This window comes from Schistocerca piceifrons, chromosome 8 (assembly GCF_021461385.2).
Source record: "Schistocerca piceifrons isolate TAMUIC-IGC-003096 chromosome 8, iqSchPice1.1, whole genome shotgun sequence".
NCBI lineage: Eukaryota > Metazoa > Arthropoda > Insecta > Orthoptera > Acrididae > Schistocerca > Schistocerca piceifrons.
The window spans coordinates 64,736,762-64,754,750 of record NC_060145.1 but is presented as its reverse complement, the minus strand read 5'-3'; the positions used below and the strand labels follow the sequence as shown (position 1 = coordinate 64,754,750).

At 42.5% G+C, this 17,989-nt stretch overlaps 1 protein-coding gene across 1 annotated transcript in view; it reads left to right on the top strand.

Moving 5' to 3' along the window:
• Nucleotides 1-17,989, top strand: part of LOC124712078 (putative uncharacterized protein DDB_G0271606) — a 253,374-nt gene that overhangs the window by 47,360 nt on the left and 188,025 nt on the right. The window contains exons 3-4 of the mRNA XM_047242374.1: nt 8,224-8,350; nt 8,506-8,601. Coding sequence (XP_047098330.1) covers nt 8,224-8,350; nt 8,506-8,601 — 223 coding nt within the window. The remainder of the gene's footprint in view (nt 1-8,223; nt 8,351-8,505; nt 8,602-17,989) is intronic.

The window sequence follows — 17,989 nt, the reverse complement described above, 5'->3', positions numbered from 1 at the left end:
CCTCTCCTTTCCTCTTTCCTGACGAGGCAACCATTGGTTGCGAAAGCTAGAATTTTGTGTGTATGTTTGTGTTTGTTTGTGTGTCTATCGACCTGCCAGCGCTTTTGTTTGGTAAGTTTCATCATCTTTCTTTTTAGATATATTTTTCCCACGTGGAATGTTTCCCTCTATTTTTTATATATATATACCATCAATAATAGGGCTGTTGTTGTTGTCTTCAGTCCAAAGACTGGTTTGATGCAGCTCTCCACGCTACTCTATCCTGTGCAAGCCTCTTCAGTTCCAAGTAACTACTCCAACCTACATCCTTCTGAATCTTTTTACTGTATTCATCTCTTGGTCTCCTTCTATGATTTCTACCCTCCACAATTCCCTCCAGTACGAAATTGGTGATCCCTTGATGTCTCAGAATGTGTCCCACCAACTGACCTATTCTTCTAGTCAGGTTGTGCCACAAATTTCTTTTCTCTCCAGTTCTGTTCAGTATTTCCTCATTAGTTATGTGATCTACCAATCTAGCTTCAGCGTTCTTCTGTAGCACACATTTCAAAAGCTTCTATTCTCTTCCTGTCTAAACTATTTATCATCCATCTTTCACTTCCATTCGTGGCTACACTCCAAGAAAAGACTTTTGACACTTAAGTCTATACTCAGTGTTCTTCATAAATGCTTTTGTTGCGATTGCCAGTCTACATTTGACCACCATCACTTATTTCGCTGCCCAAGTAGCAAAACTCTTCCACTACTTTAAGTGTCTCATTTCTTAATCTAATTCCTTCAGCATTACCTGATTTAATTCAACTGCATTCCATTTGCCTTGTTTTGCTTCTGTTGGTGTTCATATTGTATTCTTCTTTCAAGTTACTATCCATTCCTTGCAGTTGCTCCTCCAAGTCCTTTGCTGTCTCTGACAGAATCACAGTGTCATTGGCAAACCTCAAAGTTTTTATTTCTGCTCCCAGGATTTTAATTTCTGTTCCAAATTTTTCTTTTGTTGCCTTTACTGCTTGCTCTATATTCAAATTGACTAACATCAGAGATAGGCTACAACCCTTTCTCTCTCGCTTCTCAATCACTGCTTCCCTTTCATGCCCCTTGACTCTTATAATAATATCTGCCATCTGGTTTCCATAAAAATTGTAAATAGCCTTTCACTCCCTGTGTTTTACCCATGCCACCTTTAGAATTTGAAAGAGAGTATTCCAGTCAACATTGTCTAAAACTTTCTCTAAGTCTACAAATTCTATAAACATAGATTTGTCTTTCTGTAACCTATCTTCTAAGGTAAGTCATAGGGTCACTGAAATCCAAAATAATTTTCCCTGAGGTTGGCTTCTACCAGTTTTTCTATTCTTCTGTAAAGAATTTGTACTAGTATTTTACAAGTGTGACATATTAAACTGATAGTTCGGTAATTTTCACACCTGTTAGCATCTGCTTTCTTTGGAATGAGAATTATTATATTCTTCTTGAAGTCTGAAGGTATTTCACCTGTCTCATACATCTTGCACACCAGCTGGGACAATTTCATCATGGCTGGCTCTCCCAAAGCTATCAGTAGTTCTGACGTAATGTTGTCAACTCCTGGGTCCTTGTTTTGATGTAGGTCTTTCATTGCTCTGTCAAATTCTTCACAAAGTACCGTATCTCCCACCTCATCTTCGTCTGTGCCATCTTCCATTTCCATAATATTGCCCTCAAGTATATCTCCCTGTTATAGATCATCTATATAATCTTTCCAGCTTTCTGCCTTCCCTTCTTGGCTTAGGACTGATTTTCCAACTGCACTCTTGATATTCACACAGCTGTTTCTGTTAAATCTTCAAATTTAACACATATATTTCGGACAACACAACAACACATATAAGTCACTGAGTAAGTGGACCTGTGAACAAGTCAGCATTCGATTAAACACTGAGTCCCAGTCTAGCAGCCGCTGCTCGGCTGGCGCAGCTGCTGCATGGCTGGCAGACAGCGCCGCACGTAGAGGACATGCGTAATTGCGCGGCGGCACTTTGAATAATCGGCGAGTCACAACACTTTTCCCCCCTTTGAAATGGTTGCACTGGTCTTGATGGAGGTGTCGTGGAGATGGCTAACGTCCATAGGCGTTGTTTGACTCACCGTAAAGTCTCGAGGAGGAGGCTTCCCGTACAGACGGAAGTGTCCCCGATGATAACGGGTCGAGATGACACGAGACGTAGGGGTCGAATCTGCTGGGGCCCCATGCACCAATCTGCCCGTAGCGGCAAGTCCAGTTGATATGACAGGAGACATGGGCGATGTGTCGGCGTCCGTTGGAGGAGGAGGTGAGTAGATGTACGCTGACAGAGGATGGTCCTCCGGTTCCTGCATGGGCACGTCTCCTGTTGGCGTCCGTTCTGGTGCTGGCATCGCGATGACTGTGAGAGGGCTGCGTTGTGAGTATTGAGAGATGCCAAGATCCCGAGCATCAGGTAGAGCCAAAGGTGGTGCGGCGGCATTCGGAACAGGCGTTGCTGGCACCCGAGGCCGAAGCTGGTCCGAATGACGCATTGCAACACCCGTGTCCGTCTGGATTTCATACAGGCGTCTGCCACGGTGTCGTAAGATGCGGCCCGGGCTCCATTTTGGCCGCCTGCCATATCCCCGTACCCAGACGAGGTCGTCGGCGGTGAACCGGCCAAGTGAAGGCACCCGCAGCCGTGAGGTGGGAGGCTGCAGAAGATGAAGTAGCGTGCAGGGCTGTCGGCCATGTAAGAGCTCAGCCGGTCTGTGATCGCCCATGGGGGTGAAACGGTAAGACGCCAGGAACCGGAGAAGCGCATCATCAGCAGCAGAAGAAGTCAGAAGTTTCCGCATCTGAGCCTTAAATGTGCGGACCAGTCGTTCAGCCTCACCGTTGGATTGTGGATGGAACGGCGGGGCCGTGACATGCGTAACGCCGTGACGAGCACAAAAATCTGCAAAGTTGGAAGAGGCAAATTGCGGACCATTATCAGTAACAAGAGTAGAGGGGAGGCCTTCCAAAGAAAAAATGCGGGCGAGAGCACTGGTGGTTGCCGCGGTGGTAGGTGACGTGCAACGGACAATGTAAGGAAAGTTAGAGTAGGCGTCAATTACGAGGAGCCAATAAGTACCTACAAAGGGTCCCGCAAAGTCAGCATGAATGCGCTCCCAGGGCTTCTCAGGCGAAGGCCACGGTGACAAAGATAGCTTCGGGGCAGCGGCCTGTGACGCACAAGGGCCGCAGGCAGCGACCATGTGTGCCATTTCAGAGTCGATGCCAGGCCAGTACACATGACGGCGCGCCAGAGATTTTGTGCGAGACACACCCCAGTGCCCTGGTGAAGGAGGCGCAAGACCGAAGCGCGCAAAGACGCAGGTACCACAACACGCGGCGAAGCATTGTCAGTGGAGAGGAGGATAACACCATCCCTAGCCGTGAGGCGGTAGCGCAAAGTGTAGTAGTTCCGCAACGGATCAGAAGTCTTAGCGGACGGGCGATCTGGCCAACCCTTCTGAATACAGCATAAAACCCGGGAGAGGGTAGGGTCAGAACCCGTAGCAGCCGCCAGCCTGTCCCCCGTGATGGGGAACCCATCCACAACCCACTGCTCGGCAACATCCAGGTGGAAACACAAAAGTTCGTCCCTATTGAATGCCTGATCAGGACCCATGGAAAGGCGAAACAAAGCATCAGCATTTGCATGTTGAGCCGTTGGCCGGAAATGAATCTCATAATTGAAACGGGACAAGTAAAGAGCCCAACACTGGAGGCAGTGTGGAGCCTTGTCGGGAAGTGACGTTGATGGATGAAACAAGGAAACAAGTGGTTTGTGATCCGTAACAAGATGAAATTTTGCGCCATAGAGAAAAACACCAAACTTATGAAGAGCTTAAATAATGGCCAAAGCTTCTTTCTCAATTTGAGAATACTTTTGTTGGGCTACTGTGAGCGTTTTGGAGGCATAAGCGATGGGTTGTTCCGAACCGTCAGGAAAACGGTGCGCAAGGACTGCACCGACCCCGTATTGAGAGGCGTCTGTGGCAAGAACAAGATGTTGGCCAGGTCGATAAGTAGCCAGGCACGGGGCCTGTTTCAGCATAGTCTTTAATTTCTGGAAAGCCGCGTCACATGATGCGGACCAGTGAAAAGGCACGTTTTTATGCAACCAGCGATGCAATGGCTGAGCCACCGACGCCGCAGATGGTAAAAACTTGTGATAGTATGCTATTTTCCCCAAGAAGGCCTGCAGTTGCTTAACAGATGTAGGGCGAGGAAGGGCATCGATCGCAGCAACAGTGTATTGAAGCGGACGAATACCATCCTGAGAGAGTTGAAACCCCAAGTACGTGATAGGTGCCTGAAAAAATTGTGATTTCTGAAGATTACACTTAAGACCGGCAGTCTGTAAGACATTAAAAAGTGTGCGGAGATTTTGAAGGTGTTCTTCAGTGGTGGAGCCAGTGACAACTATGTCGTCCATGTAATTGATACACCCCGGGACAGGGAGCAATAATTGTTCCAAGTATCGCTGAAAAAGAGCAGGGGCGCTAGCAACCCCGAATGGCAAGCGTTGGTATTGATAGAGGCCGAAAGGCGTGTTAAGGACCAGAAACTGCCGGGAAGCAGCGTTGAGAGGAAGTTGACGATAAGCTTCCGACAGGTCAATTTTAGAAAAATACTGTCCTCCAGCGAGTTTAGTGAACAGTTCTTTAGGACGGGGCATAGGGTAAGTGTCGACGAGGCATTGAGCATTTACAGTGGCTTTGAAATCGCCACAGAAACGAATATCACCATTGGGCTTAGCAACTACAACGACAGGAGAGGACTACTCACTGGAAGTGACAGGAAGCAAGACCCCTGAAGCAGTGAGGCGATCCAACTCCTATTTTACCCAATCACGAAGGGCCACAGGAATGGGCCGATCCCGAAAAAACTTAGGCCGAGCAGTAGGTTTGAGCGTGATATGAGCTTCGAAGTCGTTTGCATGGCCTAACCCAGGAGAAAAAAGGGACGAAAATGTCGTTGACAAGGAATCCAGTTGAGCATAAGGAATAGCATCAGAGACAATATTGACAGTCATCTATGGAGAACCCAAAAACGCGAAAGGCATCGAAACGAAAAAGATTTTCTGCATTGCTCTGGTCGACCACAAATATGAGAACAGTGCGAACGAACGATTTGTAAGATACCTCAGCATTAAACTGTCCCAAGAGAGAAATCTTCTGTTTATTGTATGTCCGTAATTGCCGAGTGACAGGGGACAGGAGTGGAGAACCCAGCTGAAGATACGTCTGAGAATTATAGTGGCAGCAGAACCGGTATCCACTTGCATGCAAACATCTCGACCAAGGATTTGGACAGTGAGGAATAACTTCCCTGAAAGGGAAGAAGTGCAATTGACAGACAACACAGAATCAGAATCAGCGTCATGTTCATGAACATCGTGTATGCGGTCGGATTTACAAACGGAAGACACATGACCTTTCTTTTTGCAATTGTGACACACAGCCCAACATTGGGGACAATCCTCGCTTGAATGTTTCGTAAAACACCGCGGACATGAAGGAAGTTGCCGGGAATTTTGCTGCAGTTTCATAGTGGGTTGTTTACGGCTAGGCCGAGGCTGCGCGTGGGAGCGTACTGCGGCCACGTCGGCCGGCGGGGACGCGCCGCACACATCGTCAACAGCGCACAGAGGTTGTATTTCCCCGACGTCACCCCACGCTTCTATTTGCGCCCCAGCGGCGCGAGAAATTTCAAAAGACTGTGCAGTGGAGAGAACTTCATCTAGAGTCGGATTCGCCAACTGAAGGGCACGTTGCCGAACTTCTTTGTTGGGCGCCGACCGGATAATAGCATCCCGTACCATGGAATCGGCATAGGATTCTTTGTGAACGTCGGTAACAAATTGACACTTTCGACTGAGGCCGTGAAGTTCAGCAGCCCAAGCGCGATAGGACTGATTTGGTTGTTTTTGACAACGATAAAAGGCAACACGAGAGGCTACCACATGCATTTGCTTTTGAAAATAGACAGACAGAAGGGAGCACATTTCAGCAAAGGACAAAGACGCAGGATCCTTCAAAGGAGCCAATTGCGACAACAACCGATACATTTGAGGTGAAATCCAGGAAAGGAACAGAGACTTACATGGTTGTTCGTCCGTGACATGAAATGCCAAGAAGTGCTGTCGAAGACGTTTTTCATAATCAGACCAGTCTTCCGCCGTCTCGTCGTAAGGTGGAAAAGGAGGTACAGCCAACGACGAGAAACGTCCCGCATTTGACGCCGCGACGAAATCGTGAATCGCCACTGTTAGAAGCGTTTGCTGTTCAAGGAGATTTTGCAAGCGCTGCTCGACAGTAGCCATGGAACCCTGTGAGTCAACGGTGAAAAGGAAAAATCCCATCCTCGTCGCCAATTGTTAAATCTTCAAATTTAACACATATATTTCGGACAACACAACAACACATATAAGTCATTGAGTAAGTGGCCCTGTGAACAAGTCGGCATTCGATTAAACACTGAGTCTCAGTCTAGCGGCCACTGCTCGGCTGGCCGCTTAGGTGGCGCAGCTGCTGCATGGCTGGCAGACAGCGCCGCACGTAGAGGACGTGCGTAATTGCGCGGCGGCACTTTGAATAATCGGCGAGTCACAACAGTTTCCCTTTTCTGTAGAGGTCTCTTTAATTTTCCTGCAGGCAGTATCTATCTTTCCTCTAGTGAAAAATGCTTTTAAACCATTACATTTGTCCTCTATCCATTCTTGCATAGCCATTTTGCACTTCGTGTCAATCTCACTTTTTAAACGTTTCTGTTCCCTTTCGCCTGCTTCATTTGCTGCATTTTCAAACTATCTCCTTTCATCATTGTAATTCAATATCTCTTGTGTTAGCCAAGGATTTCTACTAGGCCTTGTATTTTTACCTATTTGATCCTTTGCCACCTTCACTACTTTATCTCTCAAAGCTACCCATTCTTCTTCTACTATATTCATTCCCCCTGTGCTTGTCAATCATTTCCTAATGCTCCCTCTGAAACTCTCTACAGCCTCTGGTTCTTTCAGTTTATCCAGGTTCCAGCTTCTTAAATCCTTAACTTTTTCCAGTTTCTTCAGTTTTAATTTTCCATTCATAACCAATAAATAGTAGCCAGAGTCCATATCTGCCTCCAGTTTCTTCAGTTTTAATTTTCCATTCATAACCAATAAATAGTGGTCAGAGTCCATATCTACCCCTGGAAATGTCTTACAATTTAAAATCTGGTTCTTAAATCTCTGTCTTACCATTATATAATCAATTTGAAACCTTCTGATGTCTCCATAACTCTTCCATGGGTACAACTTCCTTTCATGATTCTTAAGCCAAGTGCAAAATTCTACCAGGTGGCTTCCTCTTTCTTTCCTTTCCCTCACTCCATATTCACCTGCTATTTTTCCTTCTCTTCCTCTTCCTACTATCAAATACCAGTCCCCTATGACTATTAAATTTTTGTCTCCCTTAACCGTCTGAATAATTTCTTTTCTCTCTTCATACAATTCTTCAATCACTTCATCCTCTGCGGAGCTACTTGGCGTATGAACTTGTACTGCTGTATTGGGTATGGGATTCGTGTTTATCTTGACTACAATAATGTGTTCACTATGCTGTTAGTAATAGCTTATCCATGTTCCATCTTTTTATTCGTTATTAAGCCTACTCCTGCATTACCAATATTTGATTTTGTATTTATCACTCTGTGTTCACCTGACCAGAAGGCCTATTCCTCTTGCCACCAAACTTCACTACCTCCCACTATATCCAAGTGTAACCTATACCTTTCCCTTCTTAAATTTTCTAATCTACTTGCTCGATTAAGGAATCTGACATTCCACTCTCTGATCCATAGGATGCCAGTTTTGTTTCTACTGATAATAATCAGATTATGGCTAGTAATACTCTGTGATAGATGCCAATTGTATAGTTGTCACCAACTTTACTATACGTTTTTCTCTGTGGACAGTGGAAGCAAATTTAAAAAAATATCCTAAATAGTAACTGACTATATATTTGGCATACAAAAATGATTATTGTGGATGACTTATGGAGTATATGAAGAAATTGAATATGAAATGTAAACATAAATCACTAATACAGTAAAGGGGCTCTTTAAAGTAAAATTATTTGGTTTCCATTTTCTTTGCATCATACTTTCTTCTTTATTTGAGTAACATGTATAATATTCTCATTTTTAAGATCTGCGGGATGTACTGCAGAAAATGCGTGCCGAAATTAAAGCTACTGAAGAACAGTTAAGTACCTATAGAGAAGATATTAAAGCAACTCTCAACAGACAGAGAATTGTGGAGAATAGTATTCAAAGGTAAAACTTTTCACAATGTGATATATCAGAAATGTGTTGGCTATCTTGTTACTTTTTAAATCAGAATACCATGTTACCTTAAACAAGTGTTTATTCTTTCCAACCACTTTGTGTGCTTACATGTACTCTAAGTTTTCTTGTATTAAATGTTATAGCACGAACGATTCATCCCTTTTGGTGGAAAAGCTACGATGTGACCTCAAAAAGCAGGTGACTCTTGAACAAATAAGAACTGAAGAACAAACAGAAAGGTATCAAAATATAGTTACTAAATATGAAAAGCTGTGGAGTGGCTATGAGGTCAGTGTTCATACAGTTTTTTCTTTTATGGTTTTTGTGTTACGTGTATATCCCAGAAATTAGTAGTTAAATATTTTCTTGTCACAGGAGAAGTTAAGTGACATATCAGTATCAATTAATCAAAAATGTCTTAAACCTAAATATTCATTCATATTTATATAGCAACATGAGATTATGCTATGGTCCTATAGTTTAGTGTTATGAATCCCAAAAAAGACTTGTCAGGCTTATAACATTCATTATAATAGTCTGTACTTAGTACTGATACTTTCATTGAGTAGATTCATTTTCACAGGCGGTGTATAACTTGTTTCCCATGGTACCTGAAAGAAACAACTTACAGTTACGTATAAAGAGGCTGGAAATAATTGTTTTGCACAAAAGGAAGTTACTGGAGTCAGAGAAGGCAAAGAAGAATCAAATAGAAGCAATAAGAGGTGATTGTTTCAATTTTTTATTTACAGTAAAGTTGCCAAATTAAATATTTTTGTCGGATGTTTGTTATTTGGCGATAATAACACTCTTTACATGCCCATAACAGCTTTACAGTCTTGAACATAATCATTTTTTGACATCCACATTAATAGTCATATCTTAAATATAATATACACAGAAATAACACACTAGCTAATATGGGTCAGATATCTTTAAGCAAATATTTGTGGCTGCTGGTATGCTAGAAATATATGTATGTAAAAAAATTATACAACAAATAATGGAAAAAATTTCTCAGGCTTTCAGCCATGTCGAGTGGTTTAAATCCATGATTTCATGGATTTTAAACACTCTATGTGGCTGGAAGTCTGAGAGCATTTTATCAGTACACATCCCCAAAAAACTATGCATTCATCTATAACAAATAATGAAGTTTAGAAATCATTAAGTGAATTAATAACTGTTTTAAATCTCCTACAAAGGTTTTCTATGGAAATTATTTATATCATTTGGTAACCTGTTAAAGAAATATCTTCCAGCAAAAAGTGGTCTAATGAACCATAGTTCTTTTATTACTTTGTATCATATTCAGTCATTTATTCATCATCTTCTACAGATTACAAAATAAAAGGAGCAGCTTAATGTTTTAATGGGGGGAGGGGGCCTTTGGGGTGAATATTGGGACGAGAAAATTCTGATCCTATGAAAAATTGTTAAGCCTGTCTAAGGCTTGCATTCAGTCCCTTGTTGACCAATCTGGTGTGGCAGTTGAACATAGCAAAACAAAACCCAAAGTTTTAAATTTCATGTTCAAGAAATCATTCACATACGAGAATCATACAAACATATCGTCATTTGTCCATCAGACAGACTTTGGAATGGATGACATAGTGGTAAGCATCCCTGGCATAGAGAAACAACTGAAAGGTTTGAAAGCAAGTAACTCACCAGGTCCACGTGGAATCGCAATTCAGTTTCACAAAGAGTACTCCATAGCATTGGCTTCCTATGTAGCTTGCATTTATCATGAATCTCTTGCTCAGCACGAAGTCCCAAATGACTGGAAAGAAATGCAGGTGACTTCAGTATATAAGAAGGTAAAACAACAAACCAGCAAAATTACAGACCAATATCCCTAACTTTGGTGTGCTGCAGAATTGTTGAACATATTCTTAGTTTGAATATAATAAACTTTCTTGATACTGAGATGCTTATGTCTACAAATCAGTATGGTTGTAGAAAACATCACTTGTGTGAAACTCAGCTTGCCCTTTTCTCACATGATATATTGCGAACTATGGATGAAGGGCAACAGGCAGATTCCATATTTGTAGATTCCCGGAAAGAATTTGACACAATGCCCCATTGCACTCTGTTAATGAAGGTGAATGGCAAATGATCATCAGAGACAAGGGTATTGTCAGGAGTGCCCCATGGAAGTGTGATAGGACTGCTGTTGTTCTTTATATACATAAATGATTTGGTGGACAGGGTGGGCAGCAAACTGTGACTGTTTGCTGATGATGCTGTAGTGTACGGTAAGGTGTCAAAGTTGAGTGACTTTAGGAAGATATCAAGAAGACTTGGACAAAATTTCTAGAATTTAGTGTGGATAAATACGAAGAACAAACATGTAATGTTCAGTTATGTATTACTAATGTCCTACTTGACACAGTCAAATTGTTTAAATATCTGGGTGTAACACTGCAAAACGATATGAAATGGAACGAGCATGTGAGAACTGTGATTAGGAAAGCAAATGGTTGACTTCGGTTTATTGGGCGAATTTTAGGAAATATTGGTTAACCTGTAAAGGAGACCACATTTAGGATGCTGGTATGATCTATTCTTGAGTATTGCCGAAGCAAAATATTTAAGCAATTCAGAGGCAGGCTGCTAGATTTGTTACTAGTAGGTTTGAACAACACGTAACTGTTATGGAGGTTCCTCGGGAACTGAAATGGGAATCCCTGGATGGAAGCAACATTCTTTTTGGGGAACACTATTGAGAAAGTTTAGAGAACTGACATTTGAAGCTGACTGCTGAACGATTCGACTGCTGCCAACACACATTGCGTGTAAGGACCACAAAGATAAGATTCGAGAAATTAGGGTACATATGGAGGCATTTAGACAGTTGTTTTCCCTTCACTCTGATTGCGAGTGGAACAGGAAAGAAAATGACTGGTAGTGGTACAGGCTGCATTCAGCCACGTGCAGTATGGTGACTTGCAGAGTATCGATGTAGATGTAACTGGAAGCAATACAAATGTTTATCATAAAGTACCTGCTACAGCTTTATTATTACAATAAATATTGCACATGATCACATTTACATGACTTGTCAATATGTGATACATCTGATGAACTGGGCTATATATTTACCAGCAGAAAAAGAGGTGAATATGTTCTACTTTAAGAAATTAACAGAGAAGAGGGGAACCACATTCCACCTTCCTCACCAAAATTTTTGGCATGCAAACATATTCATACTCTTTTAACACTGAACATTTTGAATCCTTTTACCCAGTCTCTCTTTGTAGAGAAGTCTCAATATTCAGCGTCTCCCTGTCTTGTCACTGTCTATATGTGTCCCGTGGCCTCCTTTTTCTCTCATTCACAATTTTTCCTGTCTGTTTTTCCCACTGCCACTGTCTTCATCCCTTCTGTCTCTCTCTTGACACTGTCTCCTCTGTTGCTTTCACTGTATCTCTGTTCCACTGCCATTTTCTTTGTCACATTCTTTTCCCCTGCCATTGTTACTGTCTCTCTCTTTCTCGCTTACAGTCTGCTGTCTTTCTCTTCAACCACAATTGTCTCCTCTCCACATGTTCTTAGCGAGAGTTTGCTCAGTATTTTGATCCCTAACTTGACTTTAGCACCTTGGTATAGAGGATGGAAGAACTTGGGCAAATTTTTTAACACATGGGCATAGGGCAATAGGGGAAAACTGACAAAAGTCAACACTGCCCCCCCTCCTTCCAAAATCGGTGACTGGTGGACATGTAGCCTCCTCTCTTTTGGTGCCACTCTCCACACTTGTTTCTTTCTCTCCTATTGAAGCTGGGGGCTCTATTCTTTACATTCTTCCCTTCTGCCTTTCTCTGCCTCCACCAGTGTCTCCTTTTTCTTTGACTCCCTCTGCATCCTGTTTCACTGCTACTTTATCTCTCTCACTGTCACTCTCTGCTTGTCCACCTCGATAGCCGAGTGGTCAACACAGCTGAATGCCATGTGAGGGGCCTGGGTTCAATTCTCAGCTAGGTTTGAGATTTCATCTGCTCATGGACTGTGTGTTGTGTTGTCATTTTTTTATTTTTATTTACACACCAAGTTCTGTAGGACCAAATTGAGGAGCAAATCTCCAAGGTCATGGAATGTGTCAGTACATGAAATTACAACATAAAAGTAACAACAGATAAAAATAAAATGTTTGTGAACCCAAAAAAAGTCTCTCCATAAATTTAAGTAATGCAATCAACAATACAACAAGAATCAGCTTAATTTTTCAAGGAACTCCTCGACAGAATAGAAAGAGTGATCCATGAAAAAACTCTTCAGTTTTGATTTGAAAGCGCGTAGATTACTGCTGAGATTTTTGAATTTGAGTGGTAGCTTATTGAAAATGGATGTACATCTTTCTGCACAAGAGTTCCAAGTCCAATCCAAATGCAGGTTTGATTTCTGCCGAGTATTAACTGAGTGAAAGCTGCTTATTCTTGGGAATAAGCTAATATTGTTAACGAGAAATGACAGTAAGGAATATATGTATTGAGAGGCCAATGTCAAAATACCCAGACTTGTGAACGGGGGGTCTACAAGAGGTTACACCACTTACTGCCCGAATCACCCATTTCTGTGCCAAAAATATCCTTTTAGAATGGGTAGAGTTACCCCAAAATATAATACCATACGACATAAGTGAATGAAAATAAGCAAAGTAGACTAATTTTCGTGTTGAATGATCACTCACTTCACATACCGTTCGAATAGTAAAAATGGCAGCATCAAGTCTTTGAACAAGATTTTGAACGTGGGCTTTCCATGATAGTTTACTATCTATCTAAATGCCTAGAAACATGAACTGTTCAGCTTCACTAATCATATGACTATTCTGTGAATTAAAACATCAGGTTTTGTTGAACTGTGTTGGAAACTGTAAAAACTGAGTCTTACTGTGGTTTAGCGTTAGTTCATTTTCTACAAGCCACGGACTTAGGTCATGAACTGCTCTATTTGAAACTGAGCCAATGTTCTGGGGCACATTATTTATCTAAATAAGGAACAGTGATCCCTGTGCTACTATTCCCCTGCACCCTAGTTGGAAAAAACACAGTCTGCATCAGATCATATGAATTTCGGAGATTTACCAACATCCTTTTTCTTGCACCAACATATACAAAATTTGTATTGGAGTCACCACGTGTGACTAGTTTCTGGTACTTCCTACAAAGTGTCTCAAGAACCCTCTCTAGCTTGAACAGAAATGCTCTGAAGTCAGAGTCAGGGGACCTATAAACAACAATAATTAGATGTTTAGTTTCACTAAATTCAACTGCTCCTGCACAACACTCAAATATCTGCTCAGTGCAGTGTTGTGATACGTCTGTGGACTCAAATGGAATACTGGTTTTTACATACATAGCCACTCCACCGCCCCGCAAGGAACTCCTTGAAAAACAGCCAGCTAATCTGTATCATGGTAAAGGAATCCTCTGAATTGTCAAATTATTTAAGTGGTGCTCCGATATACCAAGAATTTCAGAGTCAACGTCTATAAGCAGTTCACTTACTTTAATACCTCTTATATTTTGATGAAATATGCTAATTCCTTCTCTTCTTGGAAACATGACGTCCTCCGAAGGTCAGCCCTTAGTTAGAGGGACTTCCTTTAAGCAGGTATACCTATTAGCTGACTTCAACCTAAAAAAGGTGCAGCTCTAACACCAACTACTACAGGAATTTTTCCATGAGTGATCCCACCTCCACCCACTACACTGTCACCTGCAAGCTTTGCCAGCCTTCCCTTCCCACACCTATTGAGGTTGCAGGCCATGCCTAGTGAAACCCGATCTACTGATAGACCCAAATGGCACCACTGAAATGCGACCCATGCCCTCTGCCATCAGCACCCTCTCCAGCCCCACATTAACGCGCTCAACAGTCACATTAAGATGAGGCTGATCATGACGCTGAAACAGTTGCACAAAATGCACATTAGTGCCACCAGTTTGAGTAGCTATCTTTACCAGGTCACTACCTGCATCATATTCCCCGTCCCTATCAAGACAGTTCCTTGCTTCACCCACTTTCACTACCTGACCCTCCTTCGTAAAATTCATACATAACTCCCCTCTGCTGTCAGTCACCTGAGCCAACCTTGCACAATGCTGGTAACCTGGTACTCACTCACCAACACTTCCTGCAACTGCTGGCCCACACCTCACTGTGCGAACTACCTAGCGAACCTTCTTCTTTCTGTCAGACTTTGCAACTGACCTAGACTTCCTAACTCTTGAGGACTGCTGCATGTTCCCTACTTCTACAGCTACAAGAGGCTCCTCTCCACATCAGCTCTAACAACTGGTCAACTCTATGCATATACGCAAAGTATAACTGTCTGAATACCTCCTCCTCCTAGCTACCTTCTTGCCAACTGCCAGTTCCCATTCCCCACCCACCCTTCACCCTCCTCAACCTTTCTTGTTCCTCCTTTGCGCATTGTACTGCACCTGAAGGGCACAGATCTTATGCTCCTGTACCTCTATCAACTTATTTCTACTGCAGTTTCTGCATTCCCAGGAGAGGATCTCACTAGAATGCCCACTGGCTTCCCCATTGAATCACCCCCCCCCCCCCCCCCCTCCCACAATGAAAATACTTTGAACAAATCCCACCCCGAAATCCACTACTCACAAACCTAAGACAGAGCCCACACTTCTCACTCATGGTAAAATTTTACAGTTACTGAAAAAAAAACTGTATGTCTGCATTACCTAAGTTCAGTTATACCAGTAGAACTATTTATGGAACTAACAATAGCAAATTGTTAGCTGAAACCAAAAATTCAAGCGGGCACTGAAACTCTCAACGAAGTTAAAACAGTGAATGAAAATTTTACTGAATGTTTCACTAGACCCAATAAGAAACTTCAGCTGAAAACTAAAGCACAAAATTTACTAAACAACTTCAATGCACCAAAAAACTCTAAACAGTGAGTGAATGTTTCCAAAAGTTTATTAAATCATTATTTCATCACAAACCACATGAAACACTGCTGAAAATATTAAATTTAATAAATGTATAACATGTGCACAAATAAGTTTGTCAGTACTTAGCTTTATAACCACTACAGCTGCAACTGCATGTTGCAAAATGAAAACACACTACTGAGGTGTGAGGCTCACCGACGTGGCATCAAGTAAGAAGACTTGCACTAGGTGGCTGGGCTCTGAGCTGGTGGTGCTTCTGACCTAGCTGCACACATGTCATTATTATTATTATTATTATTATTATTATTATTAATATTACTACTGCCTCCTTTCTCATTTCTTCCTCACTGCACTGTTTCTCTGCTACTGTTAAATTTTTTTGTTAGGAACATGGAATGGGGTCCCCACTGTGAACAGTGATCTCGAACATGGGATGAATTGGTTGATGTTGCCTGCAACTGTAAATCACCCAGACTATTGCCAAATGATTGGCAGCTGCCACAATCTGGTGTGTTTGAAGAGATCCCAAGAATCGTGTAACTGTGATACTGGTACCAGAGGTATCTCACACACTGTTGTCTCCTGTGGATCCTGTCTCCTGTCATTACTCATCCACTTGACTTTGAGTGTTGTGTCAATGGTAGAGCTAGGTCTCCCGTACAGGATGGACAGGGACTAGAGAGGACTCAGGGTGTTGTACTGATACCCCTAACCAACAAGTGTGAGGTGCTCTCTTTCTCTGAAACTGAAATTGAGGCAGTGTGACTCACCTGTTTTAGGGAAACCTGTTCTGTCCAGTGTGAAGAGGAGGCAAATGTAGAAGGGTAGGGGTCTATTAATCGTCGGCAGTTCAAATGTATTGCAAATGGTGGTACTCCTTAGTAAACTAGTAGCAAGGGACGGGAAAAGACACCAGATGCACTATGTGTTATGCTGGGGACTTCATCAACTTGTTGAAGAAGCTGTTCCAGCAGCCATTGAGGGAACAGGGTGCAAGCAACTGCAGATTGTGATGCATGTTGGAACAAATGATGCCAGTCAATCTGGGCTTCTAGGTCATAATTGGACCATTCCAGTGACTGTCAAAGAAGTGGACAAGAAACTCAAATCCACTGAGCTAGAGCTTGAAGCTACATGTGAGATTGTTTGGGCAGGACTCAATATCACGGGTGGGGATAAAATGATAATTGGGTCCTTCTGAAATGAAATGAGCGTTTGGCGTCATTGGCCGGGAGGCCCCTCGCGGGGCAGGTCCGGCCGCCATATCGCAGGTCTTATTACATTCGGCGCCACATTGGGCGACCTGCACGCCGGATGGGGATGAAATGATGATGAACACAACACAACACCCAGTCCCCGAGCGGAGAAAATCTCCGACCCAGCCGGGAATCGAACCCGGGCCCAGAGGACGGCAATCCGTCACGCTGACCACTCAGCTACTGGGGCGGACTGGGTCCTTCTAACACTGAACAGATTCATCTCCTGATGTAACTGAATGTTGTTGTTGTGGTCTTCAGTCCTGAGGACTGGTTAGATGCAGCTCTCCATGCTCCCTCTACGATTTTTACCCTCCACGCTGCACTCCAATACTAAATTGGTGATCCCTTGATGCCTCAGAACATGTCCTACCAACTAATCCCTTCTTCTAGTCAAGTTGTGCCACAAACTTCTCTTCTCCCCAATCCTATCCAATACTCCCTCATTAGTTATGTGATCTACCCATCTAATCTTCATCATTCTTCTGTAGCACCACATTTAGAAAGCTTCTATTCTCTTCTTGTCCAAACTATTTATCGTCCATGTTTCACTTCCATACATGGCTACACTCCATACAAATACTTTCAGAAACGACTTCTTGACACTTAAATCTATACTCGATGTTAACAAATTTCTCTTCTTCAGAAACGCTTTCCTTGCCATTGCCAGTCTACATTTTATGTCCCCTCTACTTCGACCATCATCAGTTATTTTGCTCCCCAAATAGCAAAACTCATTTACTACTTTAAGTGTCTCATTTCATAATCTAATTCCCTCAGCATCACCTGACTTAATTTGACTAGATTCCATTATCCTCGTTTTTCTTTTGTTGTTGTTCATCTTATATCCTCCTTTCAAGACACTGTCCATTCCGTTCAACTGCTCTTCCAAGGCCTTTGCTGTCTCTGACAGAATTACAATGTCATCGGTGAACCTCAAAGTTTTTATTTCTTCTCCATGGATTTTAATACCTACTCCGAACTTTTCTTTTGTTTCCTTTATTGCTTGCTCAATATACAGATTGAATAACGTCGGGGATAGACTACAACCCTGTCTCACTCCCTTCCCAAGCATTGCTTCCCTTTGATGCCCCTTGACTCTTATAACTGCCATCTGGTTTCTGTACAAATTGTAAATAGCTTATCGCTCCCTGTATTTTACCCCTGCCTCCTTCAGAATTTGAAAGAGAGTATTCCAGTCAACATTGTCAAAAGCTTTCTCTAAGTCTACAAAAGCTAGAAACGTAGGTTTGCCTTTCCTTAATCTAGCTTCTAAGATAAGTCGTAGGGTCAGTATTGCCTCACGTGTTCCGATATTTCTACGGAATCCAAACTTATCTTCCCCGATGTCGGCTTCTACTAGTTTTTCCATTCGTCTGTAAAGAATTCGCGTTAGTATTTTGTAGCCATGACTTATTAAACTGATAGTTCGGTAA